The 26,801-nt window shown below is 43.6% G+C and overlaps 1 protein-coding gene and 1 long non-coding RNA gene across 8 annotated transcripts in view; one reads left to right on the forward strand and one right to left on the reverse strand.

Moving 5' to 3' along the window:
* The window catches only part of GRIA1 (glutamate ionotropic receptor AMPA type subunit 1), a 365,851-nt gene that overhangs the window by 272,467 nt on the left and 66,583 nt on the right, over positions 1–26,801 (forward strand). For all 7 annotated transcript variants that reach the window (XM_055559484.1, XM_055559480.1, XM_055559490.1 and 4 more), the window contains one exon: positions 2,945–3,315. In XM_055559484.1, coding sequence (XP_055415459.1) covers positions 2,945–3,315 — 371 coding nt within the window. The remainder of the gene's footprint in view (positions 1–2,944; positions 3,316–26,801) is intronic.
* Positions 20,342–21,920, reverse strand: LOC129636212 (uncharacterized). Its single transcript, XR_008706809.1, has 3 exons — positions 21,822–21,920; positions 21,174–21,358; positions 20,342–20,989 (listed from the first exon to the last, which is right to left on the reverse strand). It is a non-coding gene; the product is annotated as an uncharacterized LOC129636212 (long non-coding RNA).

The raw sequence follows: 26,801 nt of genomic DNA on the forward strand, positions 1-26,801 counted from the left end.
GCTCTCCATCCCTGATGGTTTTCTCCCATTTTTGCTTTTACCTACTACATCAACACTGTTTACTATTTTCCCAAAATTTTTTCCAGACATATTTGGTTTGGGGATCTCCTAGGTCAGTGTTTCTCTAAGTCTGGACCAGCAGCAGCAACATCACCTGGGAACTTGCTGGAAATGCAAATTCTCAGGTCTCCCCAGACCCAGTGATCTAGAAAGTCTGCCATCTGTGGTTTAAAAAACCCCAAGGTGCTTCTGATGTCTGCACACTCAAGTTTGAGAATCACTATCTCAAGATGTCAGTTTCAGAAAATAATTTTGAGCACCTGTGAAATGCCCACGGTTCACGGTGCTCTCACATATTTGAATTCTTTTGACTCTCACAAAACACTGCTATCCAGTAGATAAAGCAAAATTTATTATGCCTCTTTTTCTAAAGAGGAAACTGATATTCATAAGGACAACTGTCTCACTCGAGGGCACATGGTCAGGGAGTCACAAAGCCAAGAAGGCAGGTCTACTTTCTCAGATGAGCCGTGCCCATAAGTGATCCTGCAAAGGTCCAGTGACTTCCTCAGATGCTGGAAATCAACTCCTAAGACCTTTCAGTCAACATCAAACAAGCTAAAACTTGTTGTTCAAAACTCGTGCTGCTTTGCACAAACCACCTTCTCTCTCTGGACCTGGGCTCCTATCTGCAAAATGATGTCACTGCATTTCCCACTGTGTGTGTATCCTATGCATATGGGTGCGTTTTGATGCTTGGGGTTCAACAGACAAAGAATTTTGGAAATACTAAATCTGCTTACCCCTCTTAGAAATTCTCAGTGCACAGTAGTCTGTTAAAGGTTCTGAAAAGTCCTGCCAGTTTAAATTCATGTTAATTTTTATATTATAATTAGTTACATCCTTCCACAAATAATGTTACATGGAACAAATCTTGAAACTGCTAAGTTAAATAAGAACTAAGATGATTGGTTTTGTGATTTTTTTCCAGGTCACAGTCCCTTTTATTAACTCACATCAGGAGGCATAAGACAAATCCATTCAATTCCCTTTATCATCTTTGAAGCCGGTCTTCACCCACCTCCCTCTTGGGTAACTTGTAGTTATTCACTCCGAGTCATTTCTAAAGACTTTTCTCCCCTATTCCTTTTCTACCTATGAGAAAAAAGGAGATACTGTCTCCCTGGCAATGGCTTGTAAGTGTTTGTAAAAAGTATCAAGATTTAGGCAGTAGGTGTTAGCGGGAAAAAACAGAATTGCTGAGACATATACTCAATCCCACATTGCTTTACAGAAAGTTTCTTTCTGTAAGTGAGAAATTTAAGTCATTCTAAAGCCAGGCTTTTTATTCCACTTAAAATGCCTTCTCAAAAATCTCATCCAATGAGAGTAACCAGAGGAAACCCCTCCTGAGCAATGGCAGCTGGCAGCTGGGTGTGGCTGGGGTCTGGACAGCATCTGTCTGCAGCCTCACATCTGGACTGTTACGTGGCATTATAAGAGAAAGCCACCTGCCTTGAACAGATTTGCACAGACATGCCTGTCATTTCAAAAGTGAATGTCATGGCATCCCTCCATGGAACCGCGTTAGACTTCCAGGATCGCTTAATCTCAGGCCAGGAGAACAGTGGATTTTTAGAGCATAGATGCCAGTGCTCCTGCCATTAAGCAGAGATAGGAAAGACAGAAGAGCAAGGCTGGTGTGATATGCCCAAAGATGAACATTTCTTGCAACTATTTTATGTTTATCTACATGAATTTTAAAAACTGAATTATTTGTGCTCTTCTTAGCAGTCTTCCTGGAAAAAAAATAGTTGTGATACTACTTTATTCTCTCTGCCAGGTCTTCCTCACATGATTCTCTCCTCTGGGAATGTATTCTGTATCCGAGCAACCTGTTGAAATCCTACTCCCTCTTCAATGTCAATGTATATGTTACCTCTTTGAGGATGCAGTCCCTGACCTCCCCAGACAGAATTAATTCCTTCCTGACCTCCTGTAGCACTTTGCATCTCTCAGATACAAAACGTATCTCATGGTATCCAGCAGGTATCCAATCTACCCTGTAGTTTGGGAAACTACTTTGTGTGTGTGTGTGTATGTGTGTGTGTGTGTGTGTGTGTGTGTGTGTGTGTGTGTGTACCAACTTTTACTAGTTGTAGAGATCAGTTTTCTTTTCAGCCTAGGGCTTGCATATGAGTGCCCAGTAAATATTTATTGAGTTAAACTTGCCATCACTATCTATCTTGTTAGCCAGGACTGTCTTGGTCGCAGGTAAAAGTACCCCAACTCCAACTGGTTTAGGCAAGCAGAAGGATTGGTTCATGTTCCTGGGGACAAACAAAAGAGTATTTTGACACGTTTCTACCATGTTCCTAGGGATAGCAGGATAAGCCATGAATTAAGAGTCACCCAAGTTATTTCATCATGGATCATCTCTCACCCTGACGAAACGGCTCATGCTCATGAAAGAGACTCGGGTTTCTTGCCATCCTTGAATGAACCACTGTGGCCAGGGGAGTGGATCACACTAATGGCCAGATCTGGGGGATGTGCTTCACCTATAATAAGGGTTATCAGCCCCACTTGAACTGGAGGACAGACAGTGGAGCAGGAGTAGTTCTTTAAGGGGAAGAAGGCATGATTGCTGGGTAGGCAAAAAAATAAGAGACATTCCAACAGCCCCCTTCCTTCCATAAGGTGAGGAAGTCACCCCTAACAATTAGAACTGTCAAAGAGCAGGATAATCTCTCCTGTGAGATATTGAGCTGATCAACCATTTATCATAAATATTTCACAGAGAACAGGAGGAGTTGGATTTCTGAGGTTCTTCCTCTCAAATCCTTTATATATAAAAGAATATTAGAATGAAGAGGAAAATGAGGGAACAGAGGGCTGATGAACTCAAGTGCACGTTTTCTTCTCTCCCCGATATTTTTTGCAGAGAGCAGATGTGGCCGTTGCCCCTTTAACTATCACCTTGGTCCGGGAAGAGGTGATCGATTTCTCCAAGCCGTTTATGAGTCTGGGGATCTCCATCATGATAAAAAAGCCACAGAAGTCCAAACCGGGGGTCTTTTCCTTCCTGGATCCTTTGGCTTATGAGATCTGGATGTGCATTGTGTTCGCCTACATTGGAGTGAGCGTCGTCCTTTTCCTGGTCAGCCGTTTCAGCCCCTACGAATGGCACAGCGAAGAGTTTGAGGAAGGGCGAGACCAGACCACCAGCGACCAGTCCAATGAGTTTGGGATATTCAACAGCTTGTGGTTCTCCCTGGGAGCCTTCATGCAGCAAGGATGTGACATCTCTCCCAGGTCAGTCGGCTCTTCTCATCACCTTTACTCAACGCCATATATATACATGGGGAGTTAGCGATGGCAATTTTTTCCAGACTTTATTGTATTTAGTCCTCAACTACGCTTTCCTGTCAACTGTCCATTCCATGCTACAGAGGATCTGGACACGCCTTGACCGGCTCTGTCTGTTGTCTGGGTGATGTGTTCTGTCAAGATTAACAGGCATAATTGTGACTCTAATGTTCTGTAGTTATAGTACTGAGAAGGGATGGGGGGTGGTATTGTACCACTAACATTTTTGAGCACCTACCACACACCCTAAGCAAGGTTTTGAGTCCTCTTCATGTCTTATTTAACTGAATCCTCACAGAAGCATTAGGCGGGGACACTTGTGATACCTCCTTTTACAAATGAGGAACCACGGAAATGCTGAATATCTTTCCAAGGTTACACATCTGGTAGTTAGGTGAGTCAAGATTCAGACCACAATCCCAAACTATTTCTGAGTGGCAGGAGCACTGAATTATGACTGGGTTCTTGCTCTGGTTCTAGCACTTTCTGTGTGGCTCTGGACAAGTCACTTGACTCTTGTAGACCTTGGTGTCTTCATCTTTAAGAGAAAATGGTTCTTCTTTTCTCGGTTCTGACTAAGATCTTGGAAACTGTCTAGTTCCAATTGTGATGTAAATTTGTTTCTTGTGGCTGGGAAATGAAGTTTCTTGGAAATGCCTCTGATATCATATTGAGAATACTGGGGTGGCCAAATCAGTGAGGTTTCAGCCCTCACACTGGACATGAGTAGCTCCATTTTCATCTGTTTTACACATTGGACTTGTGAATACAGTTTCTTTTGAGAAAGGTTTTTGGAAGGGAGAGAGGAAGAAAGGAAAGGAGGAGGGGAGGGAGAGAGAGAAGAGAAGAGAAAGAGGGAGGGAGGGAAAAGGTAAAGGAGATGGGTAAAAAGAAATTTGACCACCACCCTGGAAAAGGCAAAGGCTACCCACTCCAGTATTCTGGTCTGGAGAATTCCATGGACTGTATAGTCTGTGGGGTCACAAAGAGTTGGACACAACTGAGCAACTTTCACTTTCACTTTACTTTCATCTAAATCAGTTCCCATATTTACTGATCCCCCTTTCCATCTCTCTGTGTAATGTTCTTTCAGCTATATTCTGGAATGTTCATGTCACAAATCCCCTCCAATTTACCTGTTAAATAAGCACTGATTGTATTTCCTTTTACAGTTGCTTAATATCTATGAGCTCTTTAATTAGGCAGTCCCTTATCGATTACCAAGCTTCTAAAGCATGCAGGGAGACATGGCTTAGCACTTGGCTGCATGAATAGATTTGCACACACTCTCACTTTCTGGGGGCATAACTGCATAAATACGAAGGCCTCATAGACATGTGCCGGAGGCATTGGTACCACCCGTCTGGCTCAGATCTGAGTGTCAGCAAGGACCAATATTGCTAAGTGGCAATGGAATAAAATCTTCCTAAGGAGCTTCCCGCAGGACTCACTTCACCTGCTGTACAATTTAGATCATCTCATCACTCACCATTATAATCTTGTTTTTCTCTAAATAAGAAGACAGTCGGGGGAGGGGGGCGTTGTGTGGGAGAAGAGGTGTGAGACTGGCTGCCTGGCCAGTGCTGGCAGACACATGGTAAAGAGCAGAGAGAACCCAGCAGGGGAAGGGCTTGCTTAAAAATAACTCAGGCCACTAGATAAACTGTGGGAAGCAATGATTCAGTGTCACGGGCCATCCAAACATGCAGGTGTCTGAGAAGACCCATGGGCTTGTTTTCTCTCCCATGTTCCCTTCTTGGCTGGGCATCCTACCTCCTAAAGGCACCCATGTGGTCTGACCTCAGGCTTTCACACTCCCCACCATTCCTCCCGAAGTCTCAAGTTAGTGACCCACAAACTGAATCTGCTACCAGGCATGCGTCTATGATGTGCACAGACTGCCAATGATGCTCCGAAACTGAGTGACAGCTGCCCTCTGGAGCTGATCTATGACATCCCCGTGGACCGCAGCCCCCAGTGATCCGCTTCACTCCACTGCGACTCAGCTGGCCCCTGAGAGAGTATGTGAGTTTGTGACTTCTGGCTAGAAGAGGGTTTTCAAACTGTGTTTCCAGGACTCCTGAGGGTTCTATGAGGCTATCTTAGGAACTGACCTTGAGGTGAAGATGAGACTAAACAGGAAAGTACCCAGCCTCCTTCCTCCTCACTTTTAATAAAACAACTCCACTCTGTGATTCTGTATTTTCCCTGGTAAAACGGCAAACAACCTCTAGTATTGTTGTGAGGTTTAAAAGGGATTGATGCAGGGACTTCTCTGGTGGTCTAGTGGTTAAGAATCTGTCTTGCAATACAGGAGACATGGGTTCCATCCCTGGTTAGGGAACATGCCATAGAATAACTAACTCGCCCCAACTACTGAGCTCATGTGCCACAACTAGAGAGTCCATGTACCACAATAAAAGTTCCAGCACAATGCAGTGAAGATCCCAGGTGCCACGACTATGCTGCTGCTGCTGCTAAGTCGCTTCAGTCATGTCCGACTCTGTGTGACCCCACAGATGGCAGCCCACCAGGCTCCCCCATCCCTGGGATTCTCCAGGCAAGAACACTGGGTTGCCATTTCCTTCTCCAATGCATGAAAGTGAAAAGTGAAACAGAAGTCACTCAGTCGTGTCCGACTCCTAGCGACCCCATGGACTGCAGCCTACCAGGCTCCTCTGTCCATGGGATTTTCCAGGCAAGAGAAGTGGAGTGGGGTGCCATTGCCATCTCCGGCCACGACTATGACCCGAAAACAAATAAAGACCGATACGTATAGAACTTGTAACACACTATTTAGACAACACATAGGAAACACAATAAACGAGAAGCTACTTCAGTTCTTTTATCAACTTTCTGTATTGTAAACTTCACTAGAAGGAAGGGTGCCATGGCTCACAATGAAAACCCAATGGACCTCTGTCTCCTGGGCAAACCCACAAACAACGTGGCACAGTGATTCACTCCTGGATTCCTGAGACACCCCTCACAGGGACTGGGCAGAAGGATTTGTCATTTTGGTTTTGAGGGTCTGACAGGCAGAGAGAGGAGTCAACCTGCCAGAATAAGGAGTTTTATCCACATGAGATGGACTCCTGCTAACCAGGCCTAGCTTGGCCAACTCCAGCACTTAGGGGCCTGTAGAAACCCCTCTAAGAGTCAGAATATGCATCGCAACATTTGATGGGAATATATGCTAAAGAGAAAAGGTACATACTTGTCAACAGGACCAGACAAAAACACAAGGATGCTAAGACAGTGATGAAAGCCAGGGCCGAGCAGACAACTAGAAGCTTTTGTTATTGTTGTTTATATATTTGACGTAAACATCGTCACAAGTCCACGGAGCTTTAGGAGCCTCTGATATACATAGCACTAGACACCCTGGGGTTACAGTAGGAGGTATTATATTTTTAAGGGGTTTTTTATACTCAAACATCCTTTCAAATCAGCTTCAATTAATTTTTCTTGCTATTTATTAACAGTGTATCATAAATTCTCAAAATTTAGAAATTGGGAGACTAAATTCCACCTAAATTGCATATATCTGCATACATACACAAGTAGCTTTGGTTTTTTTTTTCTTAATTTATTCACTATTTATATTAATGACCAACCTAGATAGCATATTGAAAAGCAGAGATATTACTTTGCCAACAAAGGTCCGTCTAGTCAAGGCTATGGTTTTTCCTGTGGTCATGTATGGATGTGAAAGTTGGACTGTGAAGAAAGCTGAGTGCTGAAGAATTGATGCTTTTGAACTGTGGTGTTGGAGAAGACTCTTGAGAGTCCCTTGGACTGCAAGGAGATCCAACCAGTCCATTCTAAAGGAGAATCAGTCCTGGGTGTTCTTTGGAAGGACTGATGCTAAAGCTGAAGCTCCAGTACTTTGGCCACCTCATGCGAAGAGTTGACTCATTGGAAAAGACTTTGATGCTGGGAGGGATTGGGGCAGAAGGAGAAGGGGAGAACAGAGGATGAGATGGCTTGATGGCATCACCAACTCGATGGACATGAGTTTGGGTGAAGTCCGGGAGTTGGTGATAGACAGGGAGGCCTGGCGTGCTGCAATTCATGGGGTTGCAAAGAGTTGGACACGACAGTGACTGAACTGAACTGAACTGATACTAACAACAACAACAAAAAAAAAAAAAACAATGAAATGTGGCCAAATACAGTTAGTTGTCTGTAAGTAGCTCAATCATCTGACCAGAGTAATGTGACCAGATGGAGAGTTATCTTTCTTAGATGAAAAGGAAAGTGGAGGCAGATAGTAGCTCATGGCTCAGTGAAACAAGGATCAGCTATTTTGGGGCTGCCCTGGTGTTTACTCCCGTGCACAAGGTGGCGGCTCCCAGATGCTGTGTCCAGGTTCAAGCAGGAAGACGGGAAGGAAGTACTGCAGCCAGTTCTGCCTCTCTGGATCAGGAAAACAAAAGCTGGACAATATACTTCCCACCCCAAGCAGACGTCGCCTTCTATCTATCTCATTAGTAAGAACAGTGGCCCGTGATCACTTCTAGTAGCACTGAAGGTAGGAAAGGCAAGAACACGGTTTTTTAGCCTCTAAAATGGAAAGCGTGAGAATGGATGTTGATGAGTGAGCCAACAGCATGGACCACGGTGCCTGTGCTGTGCTGTGCTTAGTCACTCAGTTATGTCCGACTCTTTGTGACCTCAGACCCTTTGTGACCTGGACTGTAGCCCGCCAGGCTCCTCTGACCATGAAGATTCTCCAGGCAAGAATACTGGAGTAGGTTGCCATGCCCTAGAGCTAAAGTTTTCTATACCAGCTCCACAGATAGACAAAATAATCTATCATTAGCACCTTCAGTGATGTATACCAGGAAATGCTACTGGTTGGCTTTCAAGATTCTTCCCTCCTCCCTTTAAAATATTTATATGAGAAATTATCTTTGTGTAGCCTATTTTAACATTGAAAGTTAAAACTCAGTTGAGCTGTGGTCACAAGAAATAATTTTTTTTTTAATTTTGTTGATGGTAAGATAGAAATGCCATCATGAATTGCATTTGCAGGCCTATGTCTTGTGCCCAAAATACCTATGTTTAATAGATATTTGAGATTTCTTTTTTCATAAATAAGAACATTTTGAGAAGGGATGTACGAAAGAAAGGACAAAAATCACCCCAGGCAGAATTTATCTTCAGTTCCCACAACTTTCATTTCTGTAGCTTTTCCTCCTATTTGTGTCCAGGGTCATTTATTTGTTCAACAGATATTACTAATTGCCTGTAAGGTACAGCACAGGGTGCTGAGGATATAAAGATATGTTGATGATAGTGTTTGAGGGTATGGGAGTCTTTGCTTCAGGGAGCTGGCAAGTACAGTGAGGTAACATAGATGTTAAATAAACAATTGTGAATGTATAAACTGTGATGCACTATGAATAAAATGAAACTGCTGCAGCAACAGATAATAGAGGAAGTGAAATTAAAGGGGACTTACTTAGGGTGTTCTGAGAAAGCTTCTCCACGGCGCAGAGAGGCAAGGAGGAGCTAGGCTGACACAGAGCTGTATTATTAGAGAAGCAGGCAGAGGCAAGATCTTACAGAGACTCAGGGCCATAGCATAGATTTAAAGTTTTACTCTAAATACATAGGAAGGCCCTGGGGAGTTTTAAGTAAGAGAAGGATTGATTTACATGCTATAATGCTACTCTGGGGAGCTATGAGGAAAATGAATTAAAGCAGAAAATAGTCAAGAGTGGAAGCAGAGGGACTGAGCAGTAGGCTTTCACAGCTGTCTAGGGGCAATTACAGTGATGGAGATTATGACGGTCATGGAGATGGATCAGCCATCTACCTTGAAACTAGAAACGACAGCACTGGCTGATGCATTGGATAGCTGAAGGGAGGAGAGCAAGAGTCAGTGGTGCCTCCAAGAGGAAGGGGGGCATTTGGAAAACATGGCACCACACTTCCAGAGGCCTTTAGGTCTGGCTCTGATCAAGAGAAGGATCTGACTCATCTACCCCATGTTACAGAGGAGTAAACTGAGGCCTCAAAGGGGGAAGGGATTTTCTCTAAGGTCCCCACGGCAATGCCTCTGGCCTTGCTGCCCGCCCTGCAGTGTCATCCCAGGCTCCACCGCCTGCAAATGGACTAAGAGTGAACCTTTCAACTCTATTCCCACAGCCCTCCCCATTGGCTTCCAGTTTTCTGGGATCAGATGACCCTAGTAAGAAAAAGGAGAAGGGTGTGGAAGGTCCCAGGGGAAGAGAGGAAAATGGGAAATGATGATTCCAGCTTTCAGAACTCTTACTCCTGATCTTAGAATGTGACAGAATGTATGATAATTATTTCCACCTAGGGAAGATAATTACTCTCAGCAAGAAGAATTCTAAAGCAGGGGAGTGGTAGCACTTTGGAGATCTCCGGGAACCCTGTATCACCACTCTGCTTCCCCCCAACCCCAGTTAATGTGCTTGCTGAGGGCCCGGAGACTGATTCACCATGGGAACAGAGTAGCCAATGAACAGAGCCTAAACTGATAACCAATGACAGCCTGACTTTCGCATTCACACACAAATCTACAGCAACCAGGACTACAGTGCACAGAGGGGTGATGAGGAATCTCCCCTTTCCACCTCTTGTTCTCCCCACTTCCCTCCCAGAGACAGTCGTGCAAACCCCTTCCTCTGGCCAATACTGGTGTCACTGAAGTGTTGCAGGGGGAAAAGGGGTAAATATTCAGGGAAGTTGATGGAAGCAGCCTGAATTTATAAAATATTTCATCTTCCCAGGACGTGCTAGTGGTAAAGAATCTGCCTGTCAATGTAAGAGATGTGGGTTCAATCCCTAGATTGGGAAGACTGCCTGGAGTAGGAAATGGCAACCCATTCCAGTTCTCTTGCCTGGAAAATTCCATGGACAGAGGAGCCTGGCAGGCTACAGTCCATGGGATTGCAAAGAGTCAGACACGACTGAGCGCACTGAGCACACACATACAATCCTAATCCAAGTCTTTAGAAAACATAAGCCTCATTTAGGACACAGACTCGGTGCTGTAAGGAAGGATGTGAGCACAGCGATGATGCAAGAAGTGGGTTTGATGCTCTTAGGACTAGGTATGAGGGTTTCTGCTGGGACTCCCGCATCACAATCACCTGGAATACCTGTCAAAATACAGATTTCCAGGCCCCATCCTAAGTCTGAGGAACTGGAAATTCTGCATCTAGAGAGAGGAGTACACATTTCACAAGCCCTCCCCTTCCCCCAAGGCAGGTTGGCATTAAAATTGGAAAGCCATTGAGCTAGGATGTTGTTCAGTTAGGCCAGTTTGGAAGTGTAAGAAGTGAGGTCCATGGTTCAGCCAGAAATCATGCTAGTCAACTGCCACAAATGCTGAGCCCAACATCTGCCTGCCCTGCATGTGTTACCTGCCAAGGGAGTGAGACCCTGGGCGTGGCCACTGAAGGCAGAGGCCTTGCAGGGACGCTGCTTCCTCCCCAGGCCAGGCTCCTGGAGGAGCTCCTATAGGATTCACCAGAGTACATCTCCCTGGGTAACAGGAGCTGCAGCTGTGGCAGGGTGATCTGTGCAGGGACAGTGATTCCCCATCACTGGGGACTCCAGCTCCATGCCTCCTTCCTTTTCAACTTTAACCCTCTGCTACCCAGTGGCGAGACCCAGAGCCAGGCTCTGATAGTGAGCAGTTTCACAGACCATGGAGAAGCACAGGAGGAGAACCTTCAGAGCCTGCACAAGCCACATACAGGTGTTCAAACGAAGGCAGTGACAGGAGGGTAAAAGCTTCGCTGGACGTGCAAATGAAAAGCACCATTTTCTGCCCCTCAGCCAGCAGTTCTGGCCATCAGCAAAGGGGAAGTCACATCTCTAGACTGTCGTGGATGTCCAGGGTTTGAACAGTTTAATTGAAGGAGAAAGGTGTTTTGTTTTGTTTTGTTGTTTTCCTCCAAAATCACAATAGGAAAACACTCAGAAAGTGTTTCCCGAGCTGAAAAGGATGTTTAGGACAATTTCTCTCCTGAAATGTTTCTTTAGTACCTGTTACATTCAGACATGGTTCAGGTTGCTACAAGAGACATCACCAAACAAAGCAGACAAAACCCCCATCCTCCTAGAGCTTATCTTCCAGTGAGAGGAGGCAGGCAGTAAAAAAAAAAAAAAAAAAAAAAAGATGTAATCAACACCCCCATCCCAATTCCATAGATGAAGATTCTGGCTTACAGGGAAGGGGAAGGGACTCAGACATAATTAGAGTAAGCTTCCCTGGTGGCTCAGACAGTAGAGAGTCTATGTGCAGTGCAGGAGACCCAGGTTAGATCTCTGGATCTGGAAGACCCCCTGGAGGAGGAAATGGGAACCTACTCCAGTATTCTTGCCTGGAGAATCCCATGGATGAAGGAGCCCGGTGGGCTACAGTTCATTGGGTCGCCAAGAGTCGGACATGACTGACTGACTAACACTTTGAGTAACACAAAAACAGGGGTCAGCTAGGGGCTGTGTTGACCTGGGCATGGCTGTGTCAGCTAAAAGGGGACCGCTCCCACTCAGCCCTGGACAGTCACTTCCCGGAGAGCTCTGCAGATAAAGCCAAAGTTCACCTGGATTCAGCTTGTGGGCCAGCAGTTGGGCACCCCTGGAAGAATGATGAGGAGTACAAAGCACCACTGTACCTTTAATGCATTTAGACACACTCAGAATATCATATTTGCAGAATTTTTTAAAAGGAATTCTCCTTTCTCTCAGCCCTCATTTTTGGTTCCAAGGATAAAAACCTGATTGCTGTGTTTTTCTTTCTTTTCACGTACCTTGGAAAATCCAGGCTGTGAATGGGACTGCATTAAAACAAAGTCCTCACAGCTCTATATGCAGAAAGACTTGCCTGCCTCTTCCTGAGATCTACATTTTCCTGGAGAGAACCCCTGTTTCTTTTTAATTCCCCTCCAGAAATGCAGCACCTGAGATCCACAGACCCAACTGTTCACCTGGAAAGAAGTCCTGAGTTGTAAAAAGAGAACAATGAAAGCATCATTAGTTGAATTAATGGAGAATGTATGCTCAGAGTCCTGTGGGGACGCCCATGGTTTGAGTATGATTTATGGACCACCATCCACCTGTGGCAAATTAATGCCTCTACCCAAATTGTGTTCATGCAAGACCATAGGTGAATGAAGCCCAAGGCTGCTCGCAGAAAATAGCGCGTTCCACTAACACAGAAACGAGAGACCTACGTGATGACAGTCACCGTGTGAATCTGGTGGCTTAAGAAAGAGGACCTTAAAGTGAGGAGTCAGTAGCTGCTGGGGGCAGAATGGAGCCCTTCCCAGGGAGGGAATCAGGAGCAGCTGTGTCACAGGAGGTGGGCCCACAGGGTTGGAGGAGGTGATAAAAGATCTTAGAAAAAAGCTCAGTCTACTAGCCCACTGGGTGAGTCATGTCCCCTCTCTCTCTCACTTTCCCCTCTTCAGAATAGGAGAAGGATGGTGCCTGGCATGTCTGCAGCCCCCATCTAAGACTTCTGTCCCTTTGATTCCCAAGTCCAGACAAGGCTCTAGCCAAGCCAGGTTGTGCATCAGTCTATTCCCTCAGCCCCAAGCTGCCTTTATAGTCTTGCCATTCCCTGTATTTGGAGCAGCTTCTCTCTTCCCTCTTGCTCAATGACGCTCTCTTTTGCAAATACTGAAGTCCCATTGCTCCCCTCCTCACCCCAATTCTCCCAGGAAGCTATGCATCACAGGAACAGAGCTTGATCTCTGGAACTGGCCTGCCTCCAGCTGAATCCTAGCTCTGCCACTTGCTGGCCATGTCAGCGTAGGAAAGTAACTTCTCTGTGCCTCGGTTGCTTCTTCTGGGAGGTGGAGATAGTAAGAACACCGACTTCAAGGGTATTCTCTGAGTATTGAATGGCATCATGTGTGGAAAGCTCTTCCTTTGCACAGAGGTGATGAACACAGTAAATGCTACTGACATAGTTGTTGCTATTGCTATCTGAACCTCTCTGAGGGCATCGTCTATCTTCGATCCTCAGCTCCTGTTGCCCAGTTCTGTTCCTTATCAAAACACAAACCGGAAAACCCATCCTTGCCACTCATCCAGAAACTGACACGGGGGTTAGGCATTCTTAATACTCAACACGTGCTTGTTGAATGAATATATGCACTTTCACAAGTAGCCTTCTAAAGACCATGTCACATTTTTCACTTAATGGAGAGAAAGCAACCCAAGAGAATTTCTGGTGGTCACTACCTGTGTGATGTGGGGAAAGTCAGTCCTGGGATCTCAACAGATGTGAGGAAAAGCAGGAACAACTGGAGAAAAGGAAGTGAAATAGACCAATCCAGAAAACAAAGTTCCCTGTCTACTATGTATCAGGCACTCTCTTAAGTGTCATGTGATGTTACCTCTAATTATCATGACAACCTCTGTTCAGGGATATCGACCCCATTTTATAGATAAGAAAACTGAGGCAGACGACAATTAACTCCCTTATTCACAGTTTTCTAGCAGAGCTGGGATTATAACCTATGTCTATTGGATTCAAAGACTCGTGATTTATTTTTGAGACACCATTGTCTTCCAAGATCAGAAATCTTTTGATGGTCCCTCAGGGCTTCCTATGGATTGTCAGATTTCATGGAAATAAAAAGCATCCTTTTTCATCTGTAGGGTTCTCTAGCTTTTAAAAAATAGACTTTTTTGGCTTTGAGTTTTCCCATTAATATTCCTTACAGTATCTTTTTCCTTAAAAGTCATCTCCTGGGGAAGAAGAGGGGACCCCCTGGGAGTGCACTCTGCCCCACCCAGAGTGTGTGCAGCGCAGCCAGTTGGTGAGGGAGATGGTGAAACAGACAAGAGCAAAGATAAAACTGGTGCCACTTTGGAGGAGCGAGTTTCTTGGTTTCAGCTGGGAGGTGACTGTGGGCATAGGGTGGATCCCAGAGCCAAAAGCTGGAGAGGGCATGTTTTTCCCTGTAGTATTTTAGACTTGAATGGAGGAGGGACAAGGCAAAAAGAATTACAAATGGCCTTAAAATTATGGTCCATCTGGAGGCGACACATTATCCTCTAGAAACGGTTGTGCACATGTGGCAAGAGGTATGTATAAGGGTTTTCATTTCTCTAGTGGGTTCCAGTGTCTCCTGCCAATGGTTGCTCAGCAGCTAGTTGCAATTTTGGTGCTCTCACAGAAGGTGAGCACACATCCTTCTGATCTGCCATCTTGAATCAATCTCCTCTCACAGCTGGAAGTAGCCTGCTGCCCATCAGCTGAAGACAGTGATGGTTCACCATCCAGGGGCGGACAGGGCAGCTATTAGGGTGGATGAACAAGGATGCCTGTGCTACTCTGCAAGGATCTTCAGGATTGCATAGCAGGGGAATAACGGGCTCTGGTCCCACTGGTCCCAAATTGTAGGCTCTTTTCACTGCATCCTGCTGCCTCTTTGGAACACAGGGAACTAGGGGAATGTGTCTCTGAGGACTCAACTCTGTGATATGTAGAGCTCATGCTAGATTTTCTTCTGAGAAATGAAATATTAGTGTGGGTTGTAGTACAAAGAGACCTCTGGGAAGCTCTGGACTGTGCCTTGAAAATGAGCTAAGATTTTCCACAAAAGCAGAGAGAAATGAAGACAGAAGTCTCTGGTGGGGGAATCACTGTGAGCAGAAGCACTGAAGCGGGCATGTGTTGAGCCGGGGGACCTGTCAATCACGCTCATCCCTAGGGACTCATTAGCCAAGGGTTCAGAGCTCACAAGATTCAATGACGCATTCAATACCATGACTTTGGGGGCCTGATAAGCTGTTGTATAGTCATTAGAGTGTCACCCAAGAAACAGAGAGTCTAAAGTGGGCAGTGTTGGGCCAGTTCTTCAGTTGCTGCAGGAAATAACTCCCTACTCCCCATGGAGCACCTTTACTGATTGGTGTTAAGTCTTGGTCCACTGTGGACGAAACCATGTCAGTGAGGATCTAATTTCTGAATCAGAGGATCTTGGCTCTCAAGAAGTCCCCGCCACTGCTGCTGCCAGGTAATTATCTCCCGGGCAGCAGACAGAAGAGGCTGTCAGGCAGAAAGATGCCTTCCCTTCTGTGCAAGTCTGGCTGGGTACTCAGCTGGTATCCATCTCCCCTTTCATGCCCTGTTCTCTGTGGAGGTACCCACTCTGAGAATGGGGAGAGAGAATGAAGAGGGAGTTTATCTTGCTTTGTTTCTGGTTACAGTAGGTATGTATTCCGACAGATTCAAGTGAGGATTAATCAATCAAATGTTTTAGTTGAGGACCATTAGGATATCAACTTTGCCTTAGGCACAGTGGTAGGCATTATGGCTGGTGTGAAAAAGGAAGAAACCAGAGTACAGATTTCAGACTTTGCAAAAATCAAGATACACAAGGAAAAAAGATAGATAATAAAGCAAAATGTTCATCTGAATAATTTCCAAGTGCAGGATTTATAGTCAACAGAAAAGAAAGATCATTGAGGCCCAAAATAGACTGGGTTTGCTTTGAAGAAAAAGAGGGACTTGGACTGGTCCCAAGGGATAAAGGTGGACTTCTAGAAGGAGCCTCAGCTAAGATATGGTTTATGGCAGGAGAGCCCAAGCAAAGCCGAGAAGAGGACTGTGTTTCGAGCCCAAGTGTCCTGTTTACTACTCAGACCTGGGTTTTGATCTCTGTTGCTGTTATTTAGTCGCTAAGTCACGTCCAGCTCTTTTGTGACCCCATGGACTGTAGCCCCTCAGGCTTCTCTGTCCATGGGATTTCCCAGGCAAGAATACTAGAGTGGGTTGCCATTTCCTTCTCCAGGGGATCTTCTCAACTCAGGGATGGAACACACATCTCCTGCTTTGCACACAGACCCTTTACACTGAGCCATGATCTAATAGTAGTTCACTAGCTATTAGCTAGTAAGACTTGAGCCAGTAACTTAACTGCCAAGTCTGTTTCCTCTTTAAAAAAAAGAGGCCATTAAATAAAGAAGATGTGGTACATACATATAATGAAATATTACCCAACCATAAAAAGGAATGAAATAGTGCCACTTGCAGCAAGATAAATGCAACTAGAGATTATCATACTAAGTGAAGTAAGTTAAAAAGAGAAAGAAAAATAGCATATGATGTCACTTACATGTGGAATCTAAAATATCATACAAATGAATCTATGAAACAGAATCACGGACATAGAGAGCAGACTTGTGGTTGCCATGGGGAGCAGTTGGGAAAGGGATGGAGTGAGAAGTTGGGATTAGCAGATGTAAGCTTTGATATGGAGATGGATAAACAACAAGGTCCTACTGTATAGCACGGAGAACTATGTTCAATATCCTATGATAAACCATCATGGAAAAGAATATAACAAAAATAACATGTATATATATGTCTATATATATACACACATATATGTGCATATATGTGTGTATAACTGAATCACTTTGCTGTACAGCAGTAATTAACACATTGTAAGTAAATTATACTTCAATTAAAATTTTTTTTTAATTTTAAAAAGAGGCTATTAATACGAATATCATAGGATCTTATAAGAATATACAAACAAAGAGAAGCTAAGCATGTTGTCTAATATCTGGCATACACCAGGAGTTCAAAAATTTTTCATTTTCTTTCCCTTCTTTTGTGCTACCACTTTCCTTTCTTTCAGCTTTGTCCCTGGCCTCCCACCAATCATTTATTCTCTGCTAAGAGCTTTCAGAGCCTTGCTGACATGCAGTTTTTTATGCACTCCTGGCCCAGCACTGGCCAGAGGGAAGTCTGTAGGCTGTTTCCACGAAGAGGGAAGGCTGCCAGGTGCAGTTATGACTCGAGGATGCTCACTCCATCCCAGGGCTATTCCATAGCTCAAGCCTCAGGAACTGCATCCAAGCTCCTGCCTGCTTCCCTGGCAAAACTCATCACCAGGGCAGTGACTCTTCCTGCCAGACCACACTGCCCACCAGTCCCCTCCAGATCTCCCAGGTACCTGGTTTTGTTTCTTAGCAGTCAGCATTATGATGGTTTCCTCTGTATCCCAGAATGACAGACACTGGTTTTGCAGGACTTGCAAATATGCAAGGTTTTTTTCAAGAGAGTAATTAAGAACCTCATGAGCTCTGGAGTGAGACCTAGGCTTAATTCTGCTTCTTACACTAATTTGCTGTGTGATCCTGGGCAACTAGCTTTGCAACTCAGGACCTCTGTTACTATATAACAAGCCACCCTGAATTTCTGGCATAAAACAGCAGCCTTTTTATTCTGCTCATAGATTCCCTGGGTCAGGAAACTTGGATATGGGCACAGTGGGATGGCTTGTTTTGCTTACAGATGCCTGGGACCTGGGATAGAGAAACTACAAGGCTGTCGGTCACTTGGCAGTGGGGCTGGAATTACCTGCAGGCCCACTCACTCACATGGCTGGCAGTGGAGGCTGCTGTTCTCACCACCTACCTACACATTCCCTCTCCATGCTCTGCTGGGGTTCCTCACGGCATGATGGCCAGGTCCCAAGAACAAGCAACCAAGAGGAGGCAGGCAAAAGCTGTAGCACGTCTCATGACCTACCCTGAGAAGTCACAGGGGGTGACTTCTGCCAGAGTCACCAGCCCAGACATATCAGAAAGGAAGGAACAAAGATTCCACCTTTCGGTAGGACAAGGGTCAAAAATCACATTGTAAGAAGAACACATGGAATGGGAGAGGTTGCAGTGGTGGTATTTGGAAAAAGCAACCAGCTACACCTTACACATAAAGTAAAGATAATACTTTTGGAATCATTATGAAGAATAATGAAAATAGGGAATTTAAAACACTTAGTACAGTGCCTGACATGTGATAAGTGCTCAGTAAAAGACACAGTCATTCACATTCATACCTCCCTCCCTCCCTTCCTCCTTCCCTCTCCCCCCATCTCTCACTCTCACCTCCCCACAAGTAGAGGTACACACACACATATATGACACTTCTGGATAGTGCTTATTAACGTGTCGTCTGTGCTTATTAATTGTTTGTGTCTATAAGAGATGCTAGTGTTTAAGTTAATGAATCTATAGATTAGATCCCTAATGAATCTACAGAATAGAGCCTCAAAAGTCAGGTTGTTTCTTATCTAATTACCTTATTTTTATACTTTGGAAAACCAATGTTAATAATCTGTGCTTGGATGAAGCATTCTTGTTGAAAAGAACTCAAGTGACCCTTAGCAAACAATAAGTAATTTTTCAAAAGACTGAGATTAGATTTCAACACCTTTCGGGATCTATAAGGATTTGAATTTCATCATTGCCCCTGGAGTTAAATGAAAAGGCACAGAAGGTGCACAAAAGCTTGATGTGTTCTCATTTTGCAGATCTGAACACTGAATTGAGACAGGTCACTTATTGTCTTTGACTTTTTTAAGACTACACAGATGGTTCCTCCTCCCTAAAGCCAAAGGGCCCCACATTTAGGCAGTATTTGCTCTATGAATCAGCAAGCAGAACAATCAGAATTCACAAAACTGAGTTACTGTACTTTTGCATCTCTGCACTAAGAAGTAAGGAAGGGCCAAGGGAACAGAACAGAAGGAGCATGGTTTGTTTCTTCTCACCAAGACCGTGTAGGGATCTTGGCTAGACAAGGATGGAACTTAGAAGACATAACGATGCCAAGTGGCTTTTGGCAAATGACTTACCTTCTTAGACCTCAGATTTCACAGACGCAATGATCTGACATTCTATTGGGTTGGCCGAAAAGCTCATTCAGGTTTTTCTGTATGGTATTAGGAAAACCCAAATGAACTTTTTGGCCAGCCAAATACAATGGAACATGCTTACTGAGCCTCTGTGGTCCATTGTCTCCTTCTTATGGTGGAGAATGCACAGAAATAAGAAATGCCAGGTCTTGGTTTATAGGATGTTCACAGTCTAACTGGGGAGATAACACTAACACACAAGCAGCAATGTGTTACTTACAATGTGAACTTACAAAGCTCAGGTATATCTTGAGCACTAAGTGCCATCCACAGGTGACCCAAAGGGACAGATGCATGCTGGCAGGTCAGTCTTCATCCATCCATCTGGCTGGAGAAGAAAGGGTACGTGTGTTATTAAACCATAAGTCCATCTATCAGGATGCCCCACAAAGCCAGTGTTCTTACATTTCACCATATCTTCTACACCAAAACTCAAAGATAGAAAAGGAATTTTCCTACTTATATAGAGAAGATTCCTAGTTTATTTTTTTAACTTCAACTCCCTTTTAAGTCAATGAACTCTTCCCTCTTAAACTTAATATGCCATGCTGAGCAAAGGAAGATGTTAATTAAAATCTGGCTTTCCTCATATCCTCCCTGTTTGACATACAACTGATTTAGTTTTTCATTTTCATTGAAGTATAACACACATATAAGTGCATCAATCACAAATATACTGCTCAGTTAATTTTCATCAAGTGAAAACACCTGTGTAATCGGAATTCAAGAAATTAAATACTTTCAGGGAGATTGGGATTGACATATGTACACCACTTGTGAGAGCTGGACTGTGAAGAAGGCTGAGCGCCGAAGAATTGATGCTTTTGAACTGTGGTGTTGGAGAAGACTCTTGAGAGTCCCTTGGACTGCAAGGACATCCAACCAGTCCATTCTGAAGGAGATCAGCCCTGGGATTTCTTTGGAAGGAATGATGCTAAAGCTGAAGCTCCAGTACTTTGGCTACCTCATGCAAAGAGTTGACTCATTGGAAAAGGCTCTGATGCTGGGAGGGATTGGGGGCAGGAGGAGAAGGGGACGACAGAGGATGAGGTGGCTGGATGGCACCACTGACTCGATGGACATGAGTCTGAGTGAACTCCGGGAGTTGGTGTTGGACGGGGAGGCCTGGCGTGCTGCAATTAATGGGGTCACAAAGAGTCGGATACGACTGAGCGACTGATCTGATCTGATCTGATCTGATGAATAAAACAGATATAAGATAGATAACTAACGAGAACACTTTTGAATATCTGTTGCATATATACCCAGGAAAGGACTTCTTAGGCCACATTATTTATAATTTCCTATCATAGATTCTGCCAAACTATTTTCTGAAAACAAACCTATACTCCTATCAATAATGTATATGAGTTCCAGTTGCTCCACATCTCCCTTTTTTATTTTAGCAGGTGAATGTATCATAATACACACATTTTTACTCAGTTGTACATGGACATTACCATTTTAATTTGCATCTACCTGATGCGAATTAGGTACCTTTTCCATGTTTATCAGCCACGTGTAGAGCCTCTTTTAAGAATTACCTTTGTAAATTTCTTTTCCATTTTTCTGTTGTCTTTTTCTTATTGTTCAGCAAGCATTATTTATATAACTTTGACACAGGTCATTTTTCAGATGTCTATTATATCAGTATCTTCTATTCTGTGGCTTGTCTTTTCACTATCTTGACAGTGTTGTATGAAGAACAGAAACACATAATTTTAATGTCATCCACTCAGCAGGGTTTTTCCTGTATAGCTAGCATTCCACACATCTTGTATAAGAAGTCTTTGCCTACCTCAAAGTCCTGAAGATATTCTTCTATGATTTCTTCTGAAATGTTACCATTTGGATCTATGTGTTCTATAGATATGAGCAAGATCATTTTTTTTTCCTTGCATGTGTATATCCTATTGAACAAGCATGATTTGTTGAGAAGTCCCTCCTATTCCCCACTGCATCCCCCTTTCTCAAATCACCAGGTGCACATAGGTATGTTTCTGGACTCTTGATTCTCTTCTGTTGATATACTAGTCTTTTCTTACCCCTACTTCACCCTATCTTAATTACTAGAGCTTTATAATGTGTTGATACCTAGGATGATGCAGATGTCTGGAGAAGCTTGCTCACGGTGCTGAAATAGAGGTTGGATAATTCCGCTGGGCGCTAGAATATGGTGTAGAAGAGAATCTGTTATGATACCATGTCTGTGGTCTTTTTCTAACTGTAAGATGGAATATTCTGTTGAAGCACCAGTGACTGGGGGACTTCTCAAAGCACTAGAACAAATCAATAGGTGAGACTCCGTCAGTGCTTGAAAACCTAAATGTGATGGTTAAAGCGCAGGACAATCATGAGCGGATAAGGGATCCAAACATGGAGCATGTAAAACTCTCCCAGAGAGAAGGATGAATCCTCTTTCATGTCAATTAATGTAAAAGAAGTAGGTACATGAAGCAGAAGCTAGTGAGGAACAGATAGGAATTTCTTGTGCACTCAAAACATGGTTGCTTTTACTAACCCTTAGTCACAACTCAATATGAGGAGAAAACAGGGCTGCACACACCATAAGAGAGATGAAAACACAAAAAATGTGAATTTTTTTTCAGGTATTAAGTTTTGTGTCAGTTGAATCTAAGGGTATTACTAAGTAATGGATGTGCTGTGCAGTTAAATGAGGAGTATTGACCTAGCTATGAATCACCCATCTCTCCATACATAATAAAAATACAAATAACTCACAGAAAGAGCAAACTCATCCATAGCCTTGAGCCGCAGACCAAAAACTGTCCTGTGCAAAATTTGATTCCATTGCATCTTGTGAATTCTCCGCCCTGTTTATGTCAACCATGGTGAAATGCTGTGGCTTTGAAAAGGATAAACAACATTCATTTTCTGCTGTGGCCAAACAAAACCTCCATACTTTATAAATCAAAACTGTACTGGCAAAAATCGAACAACTCCATCATTTGCTGAAACCTCAAAAATCCTAAAATTGGTCTTCGTGCTTCTGTAAGCAATTCAATCAATCAGTGTTAGCAAAAGTGTGCACTAGTCACCCACAGTGGACTCAGGACAGGGCTAGGTGAGTAGGAGGTTCTCAAGGAGAATAACATGTGGTCTCTATATACATACATACACAGACACACACCATTACTTAAACATGCTTATTACATAATTGACCATTCAACAACATGGTGTTAGAGCTCGTATCCCTGTCCCTCCAGCATCACAGCCATCCGTACACTATCGTTACAGTTGTCTTTTCAACTCCTGTCTCTTAGAGCATTGCTTCTTGAAATTCTTTTGTGCATAAAAATTATCTAGGGGACTTCCCTGGTGGTCCAGTGGTTAAGACTTCACTTTTCAATGCAAGGAGAGCAGGTTTTGGTCCCTTGTCAGGCAGCTAGGATACCACATACTCCATGGCCAAGGAACCAAAACATAAAACAGAAGCAATGATGTAACAAATTCAATGAAGAATTTAAGAATGGTCCACATCCTAAAAAAAAAAAAAAAAAAACACTTTAAAAAAATTAACTATGGATCTTGTTAAAATGAGGTTTAAATTCAGTAGGTCTGGGGTTTACAAGCTTGCTCGGTCACTTCAGTTGTGTCTGACTCTTTGTGACCCCATGGACTGTAGCCCTCTAGGCTCCTCTGTCCATGGGATTCTGCAGACAAGAATACTGGAGGGGGTTGCCATGCCCTCCACCAGGGGATCTTCCTGACACAGGGATCAAACCTGTGTCTCCTGCAATGCCTGCATCGGCAGGTGGGTTCTTTACCACTACCATCACCTTGGGTGGCGCCTAAGACTTTGCATTTCTAACAAACTGCCAGATGAAGCCAACGCTGCTGGTCCAAGGACTACATTTTGAGTAACAAAGCTCTAGGCCAATTCTGAGCTCCGTGAGGTTCAGGGCCTCTTTGTCTTGATGACCACTGTAACTCCAGCACCCACCATGTAGCCTTAATGGATAATGTTGAGAGAGAGAGGAAGTAAATGAATAAACATTTAAATAAACAGTACCTATGACTTGCATTTGTCGATACACTTTTATAAGTATACACATGAGAAAATTTAACAGTACGGGCATAAATACAAAGATAGAAAATCATCAGTCTGATGAAGAAAGCCTGATGCAAAGGCATACAAAAGGAAATAGAAAAGTAGTATTAAATTATAAACTGTTTTGAAAACCAGGCAAATGACTGAATATTAAGTAGGAAATAAAAGATGAATCAGAAAGTTTATAACCAGAAGAATTATGGACCAAAAGCTTTCCTTTGAAATCCTTAATCTGACTGCAATGGACAACCTGGTACAGAAGCAGTTGGCAGTATATTGTTGCATTAATTCAAAGAGAAGACCAGACAGTTCCAGACTAGCTTCTAGGCAATTATGAGGGAGGAGGAACTGATGAATACCACCCATATTTCAAGTGTATAATCCGTTCTCTTCCTTTATGTCTGATAGCGATTGTTCTGACTCAGCCAAGTCAGCACAGTGCTGTGTTCCTGTGGAGGTTCAGAACTCGGGGAACTCACACACAGGGCTTTGTCAGTCATGAGGTCAGATGTGCCCAGAGACAAGCCTCCAGTAATAAGTTCTCCTTGCTTGCGGGTTTTCTCCCTAGAGTTTGCTCTGCACACTCAGATACAGCCCTTTAACCACCTTGATCAGACTCTGTTAATTCTCCCCCAACTCTGTAGGATAAAGCCTAAGCCTATTAATGTGGCCTTCAAAGCCTTTTAAAATCTGGCCCCTCCCTTCCTATCTTTGTCTGTATCTGTTTCTCTGTGTGTATGTGTATGCTTGGGTCTTCCTCCGCACTCCTTTCCTTTCTTCCTCTTTTCCTCTCCCTCTCTCCCCTTCTCCTCTCTCTTTAATCTCTGTCTCTCTCCTATATTCTGTCTTCTCCTATGCTCTGTTTCATTTGACATTCCTGGACCCTCTCTGAGTTTTCACCGTGCTGTCCCTTTGCCTGGAGAGTGCGCCCCACCCCTTCTCTGTCTAGTGAACTCATTCTCCACAGCTCGGCTCAAATACCACTTTCTCAGGAAATTCTCTCCTGATCTCCTCCACCCCACCTGCTATGTGGTTCTTATCTCAGAACTCTGAGGTATTTTTCACATATTTCTGTTACTTCTTAGGACATTATCTTCTACAATTCCTCTTGTTTCCTCAGCTAGAATGTAAGCTCCCTAAGAGCAGATCCCAATTTCCACCCATCTCTATTTCCAGCACAAGGACTTGGTGCATGGCAGTCATTCTGTAATGTTTTATGTCTGTATACGGCACTCATGAAAGTCCAACAGCGTCGCTAAGGTCCCCAGTAAGAAGAACAAAAACAGGTGCATGATGGTGGCATGCCACACAGAGGATGAATAACCTAAAGCAGAAGCCAAAGGAATCCACACCATAGAACTCAAAGTCAGTAGATGCTGTGGATACAGTTACAGATACCAGGACCATGAAGAGCTCCCAGTGAGTGGGCTGAAGCTGGCCCTGTAAGTTGAATTCACCATGATCACAGTTACTTTGGGCAGACCAAGGAAACAAGCTTCCCAGGTGGCATAGTTGTAACAAATAGGCCTGCCAATGCAGGAGATGAGGGTTCGATCCCTGGGTCAGGAAGATCCCCTGAAGTAGGAAATGGCAACCCACTCCAGTATTCAAGCCTGAAAAAATTCCATGGACAGAGGATCCTGACAAGCTACAGTCCATAGGGTCACGAAGAGTCAGACATGACTGAGCATGCGCATGTACAGATCAATGAAGCTTAGTGGAGCAGTATTTGCAAGTCACTGACATAAACCATGTGAATTATTGTAGAGACTGTATATTGTATCATGTTACCTAGGTTAGCTACTGCCACTTCATTATAGGAAAAATAGCAAACAACAGTTTATTCATGTGACACCAAATTATTCATTTTCTGTAAATGTCAATTAAAATTAAGTGATAATACAAATAGGCTTTACTCTGAGATAGCGGCATTCCTAGAAAGCCATATGAACAATTAAGTTGGGATAATTAAATTCTGATCTACTGCATCATGGGAGTTTGACATTTAAGTCAATCTAATCTTGGATAAAGGCCTTCAGCATCTCTGTTGTGCCAATCTCACTTTTCAAGGATTTCAGTGTGTCCACTCAGACTGGATTAAGGGATCCATCAGAATCTGAAAGGTGAATGCTTTAAAGATTTTCCCTTTGCCAGGTCACCTCTCTCAAGGGAAATCCCGTGAGTGAAGGAGATCTGAGATACTTTTAAAGGCTCAAGAAAAGTTATTTCTCCTTGGAAAATGAAATACTTAAAAGATGTGGTAATCCCATGACTGCCTCAGTTTCCCTCACATCACAACAGCACTAGGTTATTAGACTTCCTTGGTTCACCCTCCCCAGGAGGCTATTGAAGTTAAATCAGATACATTTCCCTATAATCCTGTTGGTATTTTCTTAATAGTTGAATGAGAGAAGACAAATAGTGGTCATTTAAGTCTTTTCTCCAATCAGTAAGATCTTTCTTCTCTTTTATATATTTTATATAATTTTGGTCCCAGATTTTCTTCCTAGTCATATTGTAATTTCAAAAAATAAATATGCAAAGATTCTCTAGTAATGAATATCAATAATCCTCCATGATGTACATCACAGTGCTAGATAGTTGCAGGGGAGAACAATAGTTATTCAACATCCCATGGACTGCAGCCTGTCCTGCTCCTCTGTCCATGGAATTCTCCAGGCAGGAGTACTGGAGTGGATTGCCATTTCCTTTTCCAGGGGAATCATCCCGACCTGGGGCTCGAACCCAGGTCTCCCACATTGCAGGCAGATTCTTCACCAGCTGAACCACAAGGGAAGCCCATTCAATATTCAACAAATGTTTATTGAAGGCTGACTAGGTACCTACAGAAGAATTGAGAGCTGGTCCTCATTTATAAAAAAGACTGGGAGAAAAGGGAGAACTTGTAGTTAGTGAGTATTTATCATGAGATATACATTGTTCTAGAATTTACGTGTTATCTTATTTAATGAGCTTACAGCTTAGCGAAGGATGAATGAGGAAGTAAGGTATGATGTGACAGCAGTAATAATGATAACATTTGTCTAACCTTATTGCGCATGACACCCCGATAAGTGCTGTGCATGCATTATCTATTTAAATCCTTAATAACACTGTCAATCTGTAAGAACTCTGTACCTATGAGGAAGGTATAATTACCCTTACATTAGAAACAAACAACCAAGATACACAGAGGTGAGGGAACTTTCTCTAGGTCACACAGTTAATGAAGTAGGGAGCCCAAACTTGAATCAGGTCTGACTTGCTTCAAAGTGTGTATTAACTGTCCACGATATTGTCTCCCTTTTAAGTCACTTAGAAATACCAAGATCTGCCATAGTCTGACCTGCTCTCCATAGAGAGGCATCTTTCGTCCCATTTAAGCCGAACTGTTTACAATTTCTGATCTTATCTATGCCATTTGGGGCTCCATATTGGTGGTTAGGTTTTGAGTTCTTCTTCTTTGTGGTGGAGGAAGGGCCTGAACTTGGCACTGAAGAATGAATAAGAAGTCAGTAGTGGGGAAAGAAAAGTTGGCCCAAGTGAGGAGCATGCCAGGCTCACAGTTCAAGAAGGAATAAATATGATGCTTGTAGCCTAAAAGTGAAGCCACTGGAGATAATTTCCAGGATTGTAGAGGGCATGGAGAA

The sequence above is a fragment of the Bubalus kerabau genome, chromosome 1 (genome assembly GCF_029407905.1).
Source record: "Bubalus kerabau isolate K-KA32 ecotype Philippines breed swamp buffalo chromosome 1, PCC_UOA_SB_1v2, whole genome shotgun sequence".
Classification (NCBI taxonomy): Eukaryota; Metazoa; Chordata; class Mammalia; order Artiodactyla; family Bovidae; genus Bubalus; species Bubalus kerabau.